Source organism: Bombyx mandarina, chromosome A1, assembly GCF_030267445.1.
Source record: "Bombyx mandarina strain Sakado chromosome A1, ASM3026744v2".
Classification (NCBI taxonomy): domain Eukaryota; kingdom Metazoa; phylum Arthropoda; class Insecta; order Lepidoptera; family Bombycidae; genus Bombyx; species Bombyx mandarina.
Genome location: NC_143234.1, coordinates 2,118,113 through 2,135,743, shown reverse-complemented (window position 1 = coordinate 2,135,743; position 17,631 = coordinate 2,118,113). Strand labels below are relative to the sequence as shown.

Sequence of the window (17,631 nt, the reverse complement as noted above, 5' to 3'; positions counted from 1 at the left end):
GGAACATCCGTAAAAACCACTGTAGATTTATATGTTAGTATAGATCAGGGGCTCCCAAACTTATTCGGTCTACTGCCCACTTTGAGAATACATTATTTTTTTAGCGCCCCTACTTTTTCACCTACTTAAAAACCACTATAGCCAGAGCTCACTCGGTGTTTAAGAGTCCTCCTAGATAAAATTACAAATCGCCTCCCAAGCCTCTACAACACAACACCCCCATTTTTTTCTGGGTTTCTTACCGCCCCCCTTTAGGCCTACAGCGCCCACAAGGGGGCGTTATCGCCCACTTTGGGAAAGGCTGGTATAGATGATAATACGTTTCAACAATTTAATCTTACATTTGTGAAGATTTATTCTAGCGGTGAGTGGTTATAGATGTCCCCCCACCCTCCCCCCAAGCTCAAACAAACACTCAGAAGAGTCGCTTATTGATCACGTCTGTGATTGTGCAGTGGAGGCGACGTACGCGGTACCAGAGCACAAGGGTCGGGACCGCGAGAGCCTGATGGACCGCCGACGCCGAAGCAGCACCCCAGGTTAGCACCCCTCACCACTCATCACCAAATACAATTTTTTTTTCCAACCTATGCTGATAGTCTTAGAGTCTATTTTAGCTTCTCCTTGACGTGTAAGTGAGCTCTCGGGGCTCTAACCGAGAGTGTTGCTAACACTGGCCCTAGCAAGAGCAGTGCTTCGCAGAATCTACTACCGGATCGGAAACGATCAGAACACAGCCGAAAAAAACCAAACACTAATATCGAAATTTATTTTAATTGGACTTGTAGGCGGACGAATATACCCCCCCACCCCCCACCCCCCTCTGGCGGTAAGTGATAACCGTCGCTCATGGACGCCAGCAATCCCATATTTATGAATTTAAAAAACATCGTTTCTAATGTTGTTATTTTGTATCATTCTTGGTATCTCCGCCCACTGACTTTCTCACTGGTGGTAGGACCCCTTGGGAGTCCGCACGGGTAGGTACCACCACCCCGCCTATTTCCGCCGTGAAGCAGTAATGCGTTTCGGTTCGAAGGGTGGGGTAGCCGTTGTAACTATACTGAGACCTTAGAACTTATATCTCAAGGTGGGTGGCGCATTTACGTTGTAGATGTCTATGGGCTCCAGTAACCACTTAACACCAGGTGGGCTGTGAGCTCGTCCACCCATCAAAGCAATAAAAAAAAAAAAAAAAAAAACTGAGTTTCTCACCGCATCTTTTCAGTGGGTCGCGTTTCCGATCCGGCGGTAGATTCTGCGAAGCACGGCTCTTGCTAGGGTTCGTGTTAGCAACGACGTCAGGTTAGAGTCCCGTGAGCTCACCTACTAGTTCGGTGAATCTAGAACAACCCCTCGAGGTTACTAGAATAGGTAGGAAAAAATAAAACAAAAAAGGGTATCTCGATCTCTGGACGGACTATTGTTAGCTTAGATTATGTGGAACTAACAAAACTGAAATTGAAAGTGAAATTTGTGGCATACATCTTTCTATGTTCAGACTTTTGAAATTGAAAATTTAAATCTATTATTTGTATTATTATTACTTTTGTTGTTTGTTACTGATTTTTTTCTAAACCCCATTTTTTCACATACTACATTTGTAGACGCGAGATAAGCAAACTACGAAATATTTGAAATTTGGTCGTTGCAAATGAAGGACACAGACTGCGGGAAGAAACGATAAGAAGCGGCAGTTCTGCGTTAAAGGAAGGATGCACAATACCTTTATGTAGTCCTTACTGCAGACTCGTACCACTTCGCGATGAGAAACACCAACGATTTCACTTATTTACGTATTTAACATAACAAAGACACGAAGCGCGCGCGCGGTTGTTCAGCCATATTTTTTCGTCTCGATGTCACCACACGATCTCGCTCGCACGCGTCCGTAGGTAAAGTGCCGGAGTGGGATGGGACAGGATTTGCAAAACCAAATTAAAATGTTGCTATTTTTCGAAACCTAAACTAACTAAGTTTTAAACCAGCGCAACCATTCCCCCGGGCTTGAAGGGACGCCTTCAAAGTATTATCTAACTAAAACGTGTATTATCTAACTAAAAAACTAAAAAGTGTATTATCTAACAAACGAATAACAATAAATTCAAATAAGTACGCTACGTTTATCTACTACTACGCTATGTTCCTACAAGAATTAAGAATCTATACTATATCTATATACAACTAACCTAAATAATATGAAAAATCTAAATGAGCTACTGGTTGGGTAGTGGGCAGAGTCGCACCACGGGACGCAAATACGATCCGATCGCTGTCTTAACCCGTGCAATGCGTGTAACTCCCGTAGAGTCCGGAAACACTTCTTCCACGACACCCAAAGGCCAGTGTAGAGGAGGCGAATTATCGTTAATCAGAATCACCACCGAGCCGACGACGACTGGATCGACCGGCGTGTTCCATTTGCGGTGTGATTGCAACGTATGAAGGTATTCCCGTCTCCAGCGCTTCCAAAACGATTGAACTAACTTGTCTAGCAAATCGTGTCTAGCAAGAGTAGTTAAATTTTCATCGATTTCTTCCGCAGGCAAGCATTTCAAAGGCGTGAGATTCAAAAAATGCGCAGGAGTTAAGGCAAGCGGTTCTGAAGGATCACTAGAGAGTGTTCTACATAAAGGTCGTGTATTCATTACCGATTCGATCTGAGTGAGAACAGTACATAGCTCTTCAAATGAAAGAATTGTATCACCTATAACGCGATATAGATGAGACTTTAAGCTTTTGATATTAGCCTCCCAATTCCCGCCAAAATGGCTAGCTGTCGGTATATTTAGGGACCATTCAATGCGATTTTCAGCTAAGACGTGACCAAACTCTGTATTATGATACTTTGAACAAAGAAATTCATGAAGTTCTGAAAGCTTGCGTTTAGCACCTATATAATTCGTTCCATTGTCCGAATAAATTCTACCCACCGGGCCTCGTCTTGATAGGAACCGCTTGAAGGCTCCCATGAAACTAGCTGTGCTTAAATCACCAGCCAGTTCTATATGTACCGCGCGCGTAGTCATGCAAACAAATAAACACACGTAAGCTTTGGTAGAACGAATACCTCGCCCACGTGTTATGGTAACCTTGAAAGGGCCAGCATAATCTGTACCCGTGTGAATGAAGGGTTTAGCGGATTGAACGACACGACAAGAACGATGATCCGCCATTTCAGGGAATGTTGGCTTAGGACGAAGTCGAAAGCAAGGCATGCATTTGTGTATCCTATTCCTAATTAAATTACGAGCAGAAAGTATCCAATACCTCTGACGTAAGAGCGCCATCAGCAGGTCAGGACCGGCGTGACAATTTAATTTATGATGATATTCGACAAGTAAATTCAAGATCGGATCTTTTCTCGGAAGCAAAATGGGATATTTCTCGTCGTAGCTCAAGTCAGAGTTTCTTAAACGTCCCCCTACTCTAATTACTCCATCTTTAAGAAATGGTTTTAAGTGTCGAAATGCAGGGCTACAAACTTGACCTTCCTCGAGCTTCGCGATCTCAGCGCGAAAATAAAACCGTTGAAGTTCACGAAGAATTAATAACTCAGCGAACTCATAATCCGATGCTGACATGCGATATCTGTGAGGTAACAATTTTACAAATCGACAAACGAAAACTACACTGCGCAATAGTTTAGACCAAGATGAGATACGATCTCCTAGTGATAATATAGGAGATTTTTCATTTAAAGTAGCGGCGAGAAAAGTCTGTTTCTTTTCTTCCGGCGCCTCAAGCTCTACGGAAGGATTAAAAGGAACAGCAGGCCACTGCGCGACATCCAAATGTGCCCAAGGGGGGCCACTAAACCAAAGCGGGTGATTAATTATTTGGGAAGGAGTGAGGCCACGCGACAAACAATCAGCGGGATTGTCTTTACCAGACACGTGATATAGATTTTGTGGAGATAAATAGCCTTGTATCTTCGTCACTCTGTTAGCCACAAAGGTGCTCCATCGATGAGGCGATGAATGTGTCCAACAAAGTGCGACTGTTGAGTCTGAAAACGCGAATATATTGCGAAAAACAATGCGATTTTGACAAGCGACTACTACATTTTTTATGAGCTGAGCGAGTATGAGAATCGCGCAAAGCTCAAGTCTGGCGAGCGACACAACCTTTTTAGGAGAAACCTTTGATTTTGCTGTTATCAAACGTATTGTATTATCATTGTTATTTTGAACGTGAAAATATATCACCCCCCCATATGCTTTCTCACTGGCGTCCGCGAAACCTAAGATAGTCGCGATGCTGTCGACGTTCATACCTACGTGACGTGGGATCTTTATATGAGAAAGCAAAGGAAGTTCTTCTTTGAATCGGCTCCACATTTTTACTATATCTTCGGATGGAGTGTCATCCCAGTCACAATTGCTCAGCCACAACTGCTTAATAATAAGTTTAACGAACAGGACGACCGGTGCAACAAATCCCATGACGTCCCATATTTTAGCAACACATGACAGTATTGTACGTTTAGTACAAATTTCAATCGGAGTGTCAATTTTTATACAAAATTTGTCCGACGTAGGAGACCAACACAAGCCGAGTACTTTATGCTGGTTCGACTCATCGAACTCCTTGACACCTGGCAGGCGATGCGACGGCGGGATCGAATCTAACACTACTTGTGAGTTACTCGTCCACTTCACCAGCTCGAACTGACCGGCCTTCATGAGACCTATCATCTCAGAAGCGGTCGATATGCCGATGTCTTCAGTTCGAATTGAATAAACAAAATCGTCCATATACAGGCTAGTATCAATAATTTCTCTGGCCCGCGGGTAAGCGACACCTTCATCAGCTGCCAGCTGTTTAATAGTACGCAACGCATGAAAAGGACTAGACTTAAGCCCGAAAACTACACGATTAAATTCGTAAACTTGTAATGGTTGTTGAGGAGAAAAACGATATAGAATGCGTTGAAAACGCCTGTCAGATTCTCTGACTCCAATACTCAGAAACATCTGACGAATGTCAGCGGAAAGGGCAACCGGAAACAAACGAAAATTAATAATAATATTAAATAAATTTCCTTGGAAATTTTGTCCACGATATAACAGATCATTGAGCGAAACATTAGTAGTAGTCTTACAACTACCATCGAGTACGACTCTTAATTTGGTTGTGACCTTATCTTGTCTGATTACACCATGATGCGGAATAAAATAAGAAATATCTGAACTGTCACAATCTACAGCTGAGAGATAGTTCTTCTCTAAATATTCGAGAATGATGTTGTCGTACGCTAATTTTAGTTGCGGAGAAGCTTGCATCTTTCTCTCTAAGCAGTAAAATCGATTTTCACTCGCTTGACGCGAATTACCGAGAGTGTTAACATCACCTTTAAAGGGCAAAGCCACCACGTATCGTCCGTCACTATCTCGTGTGGTAGTACTGGTATAAAACTCCTCAGACATTTTGTCCTCGGGGCTGAGTACAGACGGCACGTCTACCTCCTCTAATTCCCAAAACTTCCGAATTGTGGAGTCTAACGGGTCTCGGGTACAGCAATATGAAACGCTCTCGTTGCTAGCTACACGAACGGGAGCGTCACCAACAATAACATAACCGAGGATAGTCTCTAACGCGATCGGCGAGGCATGCGAAGGCCGTCCTTGAACCTTGTTCGATAAGAGCAGATGCGGGAAAATCGAAGCTCCAATCAACAGTTGGATCGGGCCTGGGTTAAAGTAAGTATCGTCTGCCAATGCTATGTCTTCGAAATTCGATAAAAGAGAGGCATCAACTGTGGTAGTTGGTAAACGTTCAGTAATTTTATCTACTACTAACGACTCCATAGTATAATTTACGTTACGATCGAAACGAGAATAAAATTTTATTTCTACAGAACCTTCAATTGTTTTGCTAGAACCTCCTATTCCCTTTACTACGGAACAAGCAGGTCTATTATTTATGTTCAAACCCAATCGTCGACAACAATCACGAGTGACAAAATTGCTTTGAGACGCGCCATCCAACAACGCGCGTACACAATGCTCCCTACCACGTGAATCAATAATAACTACACGTGCGGTCGCAATTAGTACCGTAGTAGGACTGCGTAAGATGCGGTTATAACCTTTCGATAAAGTGCACAGCGTTACGTCATCCGTGCTGACGCGAGCTGGAGCAATGCCCATATCATTTAAGCCTACCGAATAAGGCATGGAGGGCCGTGCGACAGCCGATGCTCGTGTACCTGGTGACTGCGTGCGTCTAGCATTCGAATGCGCTTTACTCGCGACGGGTTCAATTCCGAAACATAATAAAGTGTGATGCTTAGAATTACATTTTTTACATAAAGAGGACGACCTACACGCGGAAACACGATGACCGCTACTTAAACAATTTATACATAAATTGTTCGATTTGACGAATTGAAACCGCTCATTCGGTTTATAACTATTAAAAACCCTACATTTATAAATGTGATCATGTTTGTCACGACACAGACTACATACCGTTGACTCAGAACTAGATGTATAAGCCTGTGTAGATGATAACTTAGAGTCAAACTGCCTTTTGTTGGCAGCCTTGGGAACCGATGACATGCGCTCTAATACTTTTATGTGATCACGAACAAAAGACACTAGATCTACAAACAATGGTATTTCGCATCCCTTATTATTTAAGCGCTGATAGGATTCAAACGCACGGGCAGTGTCTGTGTCTAATTTTTTAAGCGCTACATGCAAAAATGTAAAATCCGATAGGTCATTGACCTTCAAGTTTTTTAAAGCGGCTACCGACGATGCGAACTTGTCCAAAAACAATTCTAAATTACTAGGCTTCGCAGAAGAGATAGGTTTGAATTCAAATAATTGATCTAAATACGCAGTAGCAGATAGACGTTTATCTTCGTATTTGCTATTTAATAAATCAAAAATTAACGAATAGTTTTCGGCGCTTGGAGTAATTCCCGCGCATATGGAACGAGCCCTGCCGGTTAATTTGCCTATCAAATAATAAAGTTTCTCAGAGTCCGTTAACGATGTATTATTATGTACGACATTCCGAAAGCTAGAGATAAACAAAGGCCAGTTTTTTATATCTCCATTGAATTCGGGAATTTCTATTGGGGGTAGTTTTGGAATCCTATGTTGACCAGCCAGCGTAACGTGATCCCCCGTTTGCGATTGCGATTGTAACCTTTTGGCAGCTCGTTTCACGCAGCCTAAGAGATCCTCAAACGCCGTAAGAGGTTGATAATTAACTAAATAATCGGGATTAGCCTTTAACTCCAACATGATTATTTTATCGAGCACACCCTCAAAATCCTCACGCAATGAATCTACTGTTTCAAAGTCGCACAAAAAAGCGTCAGCGTTGAATGACTTTGAATCCATATCTCTAACTTGGCTAGAAATGCTTTGCATGCGGGAGAATATCCTATCTCTTTTGGCATATAACATCTTTAAATTAGTATCTGAAGGTGCCATTTTAAGATAAACGTAAAATAAATATTTCAAATTAACAAACTAACGATATTCGAAGCGGCGGGAAAGGTAAACACCTACCTACGAGTACAAATTTATGCGAATAGTACAAATGTTAATAAATATTTTAGAGTAAAAAACTAAAGATAATATTCGAAGCGGCGGGTGTTTATTAGCACACAGGAATACGCTACTACCCGTCGCCTGGCGTTTCCTATCTATCGCCTTTTACGATATCCCAGGAAGAGGCGGGAGTGGTGCTATTCTACGTAAGGTACCCGACACCACACGGGGAACCTACACTGAATACCTAAAACTAATGTATGCGGCCGGCTCGAGGCGTACGCTCGACCGGTGATCTAACAAAGTAATAATATAAGAAACCAGAACGCGGGTTTTCTATCTAACTAATTTGATATTGTAAATAAGTGAATTAATTGTAAGAATGTGAACGAAAACGATATTTAAGACCAAAGCAGGAAAAGCGATATTTTTTCGAAGTACCTACTTGGTACGCGGTTCTAATTATATTATTATTAGGTAAATTAGGTAACCTAGGCAATGGTTGGCGCTGATTTAATACGAATCCGGCTCGTTTGGACCAAAAAATGTAGACGCGAGATAAGCAAACTACGAAATATTTGAAATTTGGTCGTTGCAAATGAAGGACACAGACTGCGGGAAGAAACGATAAGAAGCGGCAGTTCTGCGTTAAAGGAAGGATGCACAATACCTTTATGTAGTCCTTACTGCAGACTCGTACCACTTCGCGATGAGAAACACCAACGATTTCACTTATTTACGTATTTAACATAACAAAGACACGAAGCGCGCGCGCGGTTGTTCAGCCATATTTTTTCGTCTCGATGTCACCACACGATCTCGCTCGCACGCGTCCGTAGGTAAAGTGCCGGAGTGGGATGGGACAGGATTTGCAAAACCAAATTAAAATGTTGCTATTTTTCGAAACCTAAACTAACTAAGTTTTAAACCAGCGCAACCAACATTTAAAAAAAAACCACAAAAACAATACAGAATAATATCTATGTATTAAACCGTAAAAAATCACCAATGAATCCAGTGTTTTTACTAATTTAAATAAGAAGAAATAAAAATTAAAATCCCAGGCGGTCGTCTCACTCTCCCGACGGTGACGCCTTGGACAGAGAACGCGTGGCACGAGAGAGACAACTGGCTGGACAACGGCAACGTGCAGAACTGGAACGGAGCGCCCTGGGAGGGAGGGGACGCCTGGAACGGGAACTGGGGGGAGGTCCCCACCCCCACCGTGCACGTCGACGTGAACGCGCCCTACTGGAGGGGAAACGCCAGTCTAGCTGATAGTAGCGATAATGGAGGTCAGTTTCTACACGATGGAAGAACATACCTGTTTTACTAGTGGTAGGGCGTACCACTACCACCACCCTGCCTATTTCTGCCGTGAAGCAGTTTGAAGGGTCGGGCAGCCGTTGTAACTATAAAAAACGGAGACTTAGAACTAATGTCTCAAGATAGGCGGTGACATTTACATGGTTGATGTCCATGGGCTCTGGTGACCACTTAATAGCAGATAGGCCGTAACCTCGTCTACCTATCTTAGCAATAAATAAAACTTAAAAACTTAGCTACCGTCCACAGCACACAAGTCTTTCTTGTTTTCACGAAGGATTATCTTCACATCTCCTTTGAAGGACGTGTCATAGGACCCGGGGTAACTCCTGAAGGGCAACACTAAGAATAATTTCATTGTTCAGGTTTCCCAGAAGACGGGATGCTACACTCACCGACCACGGCGGCCATCGGCGGTCTGACCACGCACAGACAGTCACCGTCCGCCAACAGATTGAGGCCGCATTCACCGGCCAACTCCACTGGTCAGTGCTGACAAGGGATGCGTAATTTAAAACCTAAAATTAATGTTTTATGACAATTACGTACTTGAAGTAGCTATTGTTATGATGTTGAGTAACGTACACCAGTCGCATGTGACTAGACTAGGCTTTGCTCATCACATCCAATCAAATGATTAGATGAACATTTGCGAGAATGTAATTCATAATACAATAAAAAGTGCACGGGCACGTACGCACGCCAATCTGCGGCGCGGCCGGTGCGAACATATGCTCGATTAAATAATCCTGGAATATGACCACAGCACCACCCTTGGCTTGGGTCCACTCCAGACCTCGCTCAAACACATCCTCTATAGTGGACAGTAATCATTGTAATCAACAACAAAAATATATTTTATAAATATTCCATTATAATATATCTACTCTTACCTATTATAAAAATCTACTTATATTGATGTAGATTTTGTCGAGCGACATCAAAAAAAAAACAGTGCGCGTGCGACTTGGCGCACATTAATGAAGTGAAACTTCTTTTTTGATGTGTAGTATTGTGGTTTTCTTCATTTTTCATCGTTAAATCAGATTGCTCTTGTAATAGGGAATGCTGTGTATATATTTTTTTCCTACATATGCTGATAGCCTTGAGAGGCTATTTCAGTTTCTCCTTGGCATGTAGGTGAGCTCACGAGGCTCAAACCGGTAGTGTTGCTAGCACTGGCCCTAGCAAGAGCAGTGCTTCACAGAATCTACCACCGGATCGGAAACGCGACCTGCTGATAAGATCCGGCGCGAAACTCAGCTGATGATGATATGAGATGCGACATCTTCAACGTTCACATTATATATACTTTAAATAATAGATAAAAAAAAAATTGTAAATAAATACTTCTCTAAAATATTGGAAGCTACTCGTTGCTAACGCTCGCGCTGGCTTGTAACAGGTATACTACGCGCATGCGTTCGAGTGCCACCCATTTACTCTCACTCTGTCTCTTTCTAGTTGGTAGCGTTAAACGCTTAACGCAATCTTGTTGGAGGTCGCATTAGAAGTTTCACTTCAATAAAAAATTATTAAAGAAGTTCGTCTTCCAGGTCGTCTGCGCAGCCACTCGCCATCCAACAACAGCGCGACGGAACGGCTCCTGGCCAATTCGCCTTCGACCAGACTGCGGAGTCAGTCTCCGTCAAACAACTCTTCCAATAGTCGAGTAAAGGGATCGCCTCTGAGGTACATCTCTCATACTTGTCATACTTCTGATACTATTAATCTATAAACGCCAGCCCTTTCAGTATAATTGTATATATACATTGCTTTGATGGGTGAATAAGATATCATTCTATCTAGTGTATACCGGACGTAGACATCTCAGCGTAAACGTCGCCAGCCCGTGCCATGAGATAATAGTCTCATTTGTCTAACGGCCGCCCCACCCCTCAAACCGGAACGGGTGATTGCTTCGCTGCAGAAATAGGTAGGACAATGGTAATTATTCGTGCTGGTTTATCATACGGTCGACCACAAGTAAATGTCGATTGGAAACTGAATTAATTTGATATAATACTAAGAGAACGCAGTCACTCTTCACGACCCCCACTGGGAGTGATGACTGCATTTATAATACTATTTATTTAAATAATTAATAATTGATCTTCACATCAGTCGAACCGACGGTAGTAGTTTCTCTGACCTGGTAACTAAGACCTTTAGGTCAAGTCTTATTTATTTATTTATTTAAGGATTACCAACAGGGTTTACAGTAAGACAAAATAACATTGACATGTATAGAGCAATTAATAACTGCAACTCTAATTAGAGGCAATCACAGCATGCATTACATTAATATATCAACAGAGATTTAACAATAATAATAATAAATAACTAAAAAAAACAAAAGAGCTATTTTTATTTATATTCTTATTTTTATGAAAAATGGAATGAAATGAAATAAAGATAATTTGAGACATTAATCAACTGAGATAAATGAAATGAGATGTGATTATATGGGATGAAATATAATCTCAGTAAATTGGTGGTTATTTAGTGAGACTTTTTCAGTTGATTTTTTGGAGGATCCTGAGAAGCTACGTCCTGCGTCTTTGTTTCATTTTCCCACATTTGTGCACTTTCACAGACATTAAACAGTTAATAAACCATCGTTATTACATATTTAAACCTGATGAAACACTAAATAGACAAAACACTAAATAGATAATATGTACAGCGTGTTACTAAAACACATTTTTATTAATTCCTAGTAAATATAAATAAATTCATTTTTTTATTAGGTTACGTGAATCTTCGCCGCCGAGACACATGCACTCGCCGTTGAGACAGTCGCCATCTTGTTACGACGCCGACTCATTGGCTCAGTCCAATACCGTCTACGTGCCGAACTACCCGCAGGTTAGAAATTAATTATTAACTAACTTTATAAGTTACTACCCCGCTTCGCTGACCATTTAAAAATAACATTATTATTTATTATCATTATTATTAAGGAGTCCAACCCTATATAAATATTAGCCATTGACTAACATAGATGACTGAAAACCCTTACCAAAACTTCATTTAATGAGTGAACTCTGGAGAACAGCTGTCAAGGCTTCAGTAAACAAGGATTCCACATGACCACGACTGTTCTGCCAAGAGTAGCCGCCTATGATGATGATGATGAAGTCACGGTGGGTTTTGGCAATCATATTGGAATGCTTAGAGGCTCTGACACCTGCTTAGTATAATATGACCAATGGGCTGTATATAAAGCATGTATGTTTGAAGGGTACAAATTATATCTCAAGGTGAGTGACGCATTTACGTCGTAGATGTCTATGGGCTCCAGTAACCACTTAACACCAGGTGAGCTATGAGCTCGTCCACCCATCTAAGAATTTGTTTTTATCAAAAAACATAAACTTTTTTATGGTAGGCAGCAGCTTGGCACTGCCTCTGGTAATGCTGAAATCCATGGGCGACGGTAACCACTCACCATTAGGTGGGCCGGGTTCATATATAAGGGTAATAAAAACAAACGTCTATATAAGACCTGAGGATGAGCGAGGGGTCACAAAAGTATTTCGTTCACAGGTCGAAGCCGGTGGCACGACGGACCCTGAGGCGGACGTGCTGGTGCGGCTGGGGCGCGGAGCCGCGGGGTTCGGGTTCAGGATCGTGGGCGGCACTGAAGACGGGAGCAGAGTGGCTGTCGGCTACGTCGTGCCGGGTGTGTAAATACCCTCAAAAATAATATCGTAATACTAGCTGACCCGGCAGACTTCTTAGTGCATCAATCGATAAATAAAAGACCTTAACGTTTGTATAAAATAAACTTAAAACAAACAAAACGAATCCGTCCGACGGCGGACACATTTTTATTTAATTCCTAGCATTTTCATATTTAACTAACTTTTAAACCTTCTCTGGACTTCTACAAATAATTCAAGACTAAAATTATCCAAATCGGTCGAGCCGTTCTCGAGTTTTAGCGAGATTAACGAACAGCAATTCATTTTTATAGATATAGATTTAGTTATGGATTTTTTGTTGAGGACCACTCAACTAGATAATATCATCGTGCTGTTTCTTTCAAAGAACGGTGTCATGCAACACAGCAAAGTCTTATTTTCTGTATCATAGCAGAAACGGCCGTATTCACACTGATTACCGCTGAGCATGGTAATCATTAAATACTAAGTGAATTGAGAACCCTCTTTCCTATGCAACCGGTCATCGTTCTTTCTCGCTTTCGTTCTCAATTAACGAGTAAATTAACCCACACACGCAGCCCAGCCCCAGTTTCCGATCCGGTGGTAGGTTCTGCGAAGCACGCCTCTTGTTAGGGTTCGTGTTAACAACGTCGTCAGGTTTGAGCCCCGTGAGCTCACCTGCTAGTTAAGGTTACGCTGAAATAGCCTCTCAAGGCTATCAGCTTAGGTAAGAAAAAGAAAAAAACCTATGCAAAATGCGGTAGTAGCATTTATGGCGCAAGAACCGCACTCCCGATATACTAGGTTGAAATTTCAATAGCGCGAAACTAAATGGATGTGTTCATGCAACAAGCGCGCACGCATAACGAGTACATTAGTATCGTGTAATAAAAATCAAACCTGCAAAATGATAATTTGCGTGATTACTGGTGGTAGAACCTCTTGTGAGTCCGCGCGGGTAGGTACCACTGCCCCGCCTATTTCTGCCGTGAAGCAGTAATGGCGTTTCGGTTTGAAGGGTGGGGCAGCCGTTGTAACTATACTGAGACCTTAGAACTTATATCTCAAGGTGTGTGGCGCATTTACGTTGTAGATGTCTATGGGTTCCAGTAACCACTTAACACCAGGTGGGCTGTGAGCTCGTCCACACATCTAGGCAATAAAAATAAAAAAAACAAAATGTGGTACACGTGGTAGAAGTGAAACCTTCCAAAATTAAAATACAATTATCCTAAACGTCTTAAGTATATGTAAGATTTTGTCATTAGTAAATAATTGTAAGGTAGCGCCCTCTGTGAATTGATATTTTAATTTCACGTATAATCCTAAATTAAAATTCACTACAAGAGCTTTCATACACACGTTAGTATTCAAAAATCTCACAGATGGCGCTGTATTAAATAGTATGTATATTTTCATTCTTTGCTGGCTTCATCCTACACATTTTTGTATTTGTGTCTCTTACCTGTCGTTTTTTCCGTTGCATCCGGTTTGAAATCACAACGATTCTAAAGAAGTTTTCACTTCAATATATATATATATATATTGTGTAGTAACAAGTTGTTCGTCCGACAGGCGGGCCGGCGGAGGGGCTGGTCCGCGCGGGGGACCTGCTGACGTCAGTGGACGGCGTGCCCGTGACGGGCGCCACGCACCAGCGCGCCGTGGCGCTCGTGTGCCGCGCCGCGCACCGCGGACACGTAAGGCGGCCTCGGCCTTGGACTCCCTCAACGTTACTTCATGACCTGTGACGTCATTGGTGCTCTATTAAAAAACAGCTGACTAGATTGCACACAATGACGTCTAGCCTAACTTGAAGTAACGTTGAAAGATTTGCTTAGTTTTATAAAATATAAATCATTGCTATAAAAAAATCGTATGAGAAGACAGAAAGCAGTATGTTCTGCAATCAGTGCCCGGTGGTGGTTAATATTAAGAATGTGAACATTTTCAACGATCTACGTAAAAAATAATTAGGATCTTTTAAATTTCTTCATGATTGGAATTTTCATGTCAAAATATTTATGGCGTTACTGCCACGTATGACGAACGTATTTTCAAAGAATTAATTGTCACGTTACTGTTTTAATGTTGTCATTGCAAAAACCTTCCTTTCGCGTATAGAATAACGTACAAAATCAAACTACAAAGAAACATTTGTGTTCTAGATTTGAGCAAAATTTAGAAAGTAACGAATTTTGACAATCGTGTTATTTTACTAATACTTTATTTTAAAACGTTTTGTTCGCAATGTTTAATATATTTGTTTTTTTAAAGGATTTTATGACCTGGTAACTAAGACCTTTAGGTCATATCTTATTTTAATTTATTCTTATTTTTATGAAAAATGATAAGATGGAGTGAAATTAAATGAAATGAAGTTGATTAATTTAAGACATTAATCAATCTGGGATGAAATCAAATGAAATGAGATGAGATGATATGGGATGAAATATAATCTCAGTAGAATGGTAGTCATTTACTGAGATTTTTTCAGTGGACTTTTTGTAAGATCCCGAGAAACTACGTCCAGCGGCTTTGTTTTATTTTCCCACATATGTGCACTTTCACAGATACTAAATTGTTAATAAACCACCGCTATTACACATTTAAACCTGAAGAAACAATAAATAGACAAAATAAAACAAATCACACAACTTCACTCCTCGCGTTCCCGCCAAAAAGTCCTTTAATATATTTTTGTGCGCAGGTGACGCTAGGGGTGCGACACAACCGAGCGGACATACAGGCGATGGGCGTGCCGGCGATGGTGGCGCCGCACACCCTGCTCAAGTGAGATCAACAATAGTTTTGATTGAAGGCTTACTGGTGGCCTTTACAGTTTCACCAGGACAAGTGGGCGAACAAGGATTCAGCCAGGAGGGGTGGGATTAGCTAACAGCTGCCCGAGAGTCTCCGAAGGAGACCTAACAACCCAAGAGTAGCTTCGCGAATGAATTTACTACCGGATTGGAATCGTGACCCGCTGAGAAGATCCGTCGAGAAACTCCTCCTAAATAACGCGTTTAGGGTGCTGGTGGTGCTGCCCCGCTTTTGTAGCGCATCAGGGATGTTTGCAGACGCGCACATAGATTGTTTTTACGCTACCATGCGTAAGAGGTGTGCATCTCTGGTAAACAGAGTGAGGGCCAGCTCCAACAGTATCCTGAGCATGATCGCAAGCAGGCTGGACTGTATATACATGGGTCGCTGTGGTACCATCTCCCATGGGATGTTACCACAGTAATTCATTGTGATCTAAATATAACTACTAACATAGGTCAAGTTTTATTAACAATTTATATGAGTCATGGATACTTGAAATAAAAACATTATTATTATTATTATAAACGGCTGAACCGATTAAAATTTTTTTGTATCCGATTGAGTGGCGTACTGAATGATTTAAATTCACAAATCATCCCGGCAAATGGCCTTGCAGTCGGTATCTGGGTTATTTATCTACACTGCAACTAAACGGCTGGACCGAATTGAATTTTTGTGTATGCATTCACAGTCCCGTAGCTTTCATAGTGTCTACAGATCGCGACAAACTAACTTGAGTTAACAATGAACATAAAGTACAGTCTGTACGATAACATACAAACTAACGTGTTCGTTCCCCGCAGCTCGGACGCGGCGCCGCACCCCGCGCCCGCGGCGTCCTACAGCATACTGCACCCCGCGCCCCTCTACCCGCCCGCGGCCCACCAAATGTAAGGAACCTCACCCACTCCACACCACTACATAGTTATTTCCAAGCAATTTTTTTATATTTGTTGTCATGTCGATATCAGGGTCAGTCCTGGCAACTGGAGCAAATATAGTCAGTGTAATTACAAGTTTGTGTGGAGTCCAAAATCAAATAACTAAAATAATGTTCCGTGTTTCTAGTAAGCTAATTAACATTTTAGTTATTTACTGTTTCTTGTAAAATTGGATAAGAAGAAATTTAATTATATTTTTATCTTGAAAAATTTCTGATTTTTTTGCTGACTGTACCTGAAATTGTTTTCTAAATATATTCAAACATTTTTATTTTTATCAAACACCTAACTGTCTGCTCTATTTTCCTATTTTCATTGATCACATTACAATACAAATATTGTACCCTGTGCTATGCTTACTTTAAAGTACTCCATTATAGTGTTACAAATATAGAATAATCTATCTCTAAATATTGATTAAAATAGATACAATCTCCCCTATAGACATCAACAATGTAAATGTCCCTACTGACCTAGAGACATGAGTCTCAGTTTTTACAGAACAACAGCCGTCCCACCCTTCAAACGCATTACTGCTTCACGACAGAAATAGACAGGGTGGTGGTACCTACCCGTGCGGACTCACAAGAGGTCCTACCACCCGCTTATTAATTGTCGGTGTGTGCGGCAGGTACGGAGGCGTGCAGTACGACGCCGCGCCCGCCAGCTGGGCCGGGGTGCCCTATGACGTCACGGTGACGCGCAGCGACGGCGAGGGCTTCGGGTTCGTTGTTATATCGTCGACCAACAAGGCCACGAGCACCATAGGTACGTGTGACACATATATACATACATCATCTATACATCGGAGACGGTCATTAGTTTCGTAGCAAAACGAAACGCGGTACGATTCCCGAGAGATGGCAGCACGATCGAGATGTCGTCGGAATCGGCTAACTTCGTGCTACGACAGAGCTTGGCCGATAGAGGAGTTTCTTCATTTCCAGAATAAAATTAAAAATACCTACCTTCTTATTAAATCAAATCAATAAAATATGTTTTATTTTAATTTTATTCGTCAAATAAATTATTCTAATTTAAGATCGTCGAAATACACTTTCGGTATGAGGAAACAAGATAGCCGCCTTCTATTCCATAGATAAAATTTCATTTACTACAGTGGTCCACCACCAGTAATTACGCAAATTATAATTTTGCGGGTTTGATTTTTATTACGCGATGTTATTCCTTCACCGTGGAAGTCAATCGTGAACATTTGTCAAGTACGTATTTCATTAGAAAAATTGGTACCCGCCTGCGGGACTCGAACACCGATACATCGTTAGATACGAATGCACCGGATGCCTTATCCTTTAAGCCACGACGACTTTTCATGAAATAGTGGTCCCCGCAGTAGTC

The 17,631-nt window shown here is 41.6% G+C and overlaps 1 protein-coding gene across 1 annotated transcript in view; it reads left to right on the top strand.

Moving 5' to 3' along the window:
• The window catches only part of Magi (membrane associated guanylate kinase, WW and PDZ domain containing protein magi), a 37,077-nt gene that overhangs the window by 14,586 nt on the left and 4,860 nt on the right, over nt 1-17,631 (top strand). Inside the window, exons 12-21 of the mRNA XM_028169838.2 lie at nt 456-539; nt 8,576-8,806; nt 9,203-9,322; nt 10,394-10,529; nt 11,588-11,705; nt 12,387-12,522; nt 14,081-14,205; nt 15,216-15,298; nt 16,135-16,221; nt 16,904-17,040. Coding sequence (XP_028025639.2) covers nt 456-539; nt 8,576-8,806; nt 9,203-9,322; nt 10,394-10,529; nt 11,588-11,705; nt 12,387-12,522; nt 14,081-14,205; nt 15,216-15,298; nt 16,135-16,221; nt 16,904-17,040 — 1,257 coding nt within the window. The remainder of the gene's footprint in view (nt 1-455; nt 540-8,575; nt 8,807-9,202; nt 9,323-10,393; nt 10,530-11,587; nt 11,706-12,386; nt 12,523-14,080; nt 14,206-15,215; nt 15,299-16,134; nt 16,222-16,903; nt 17,041-17,631) is intronic.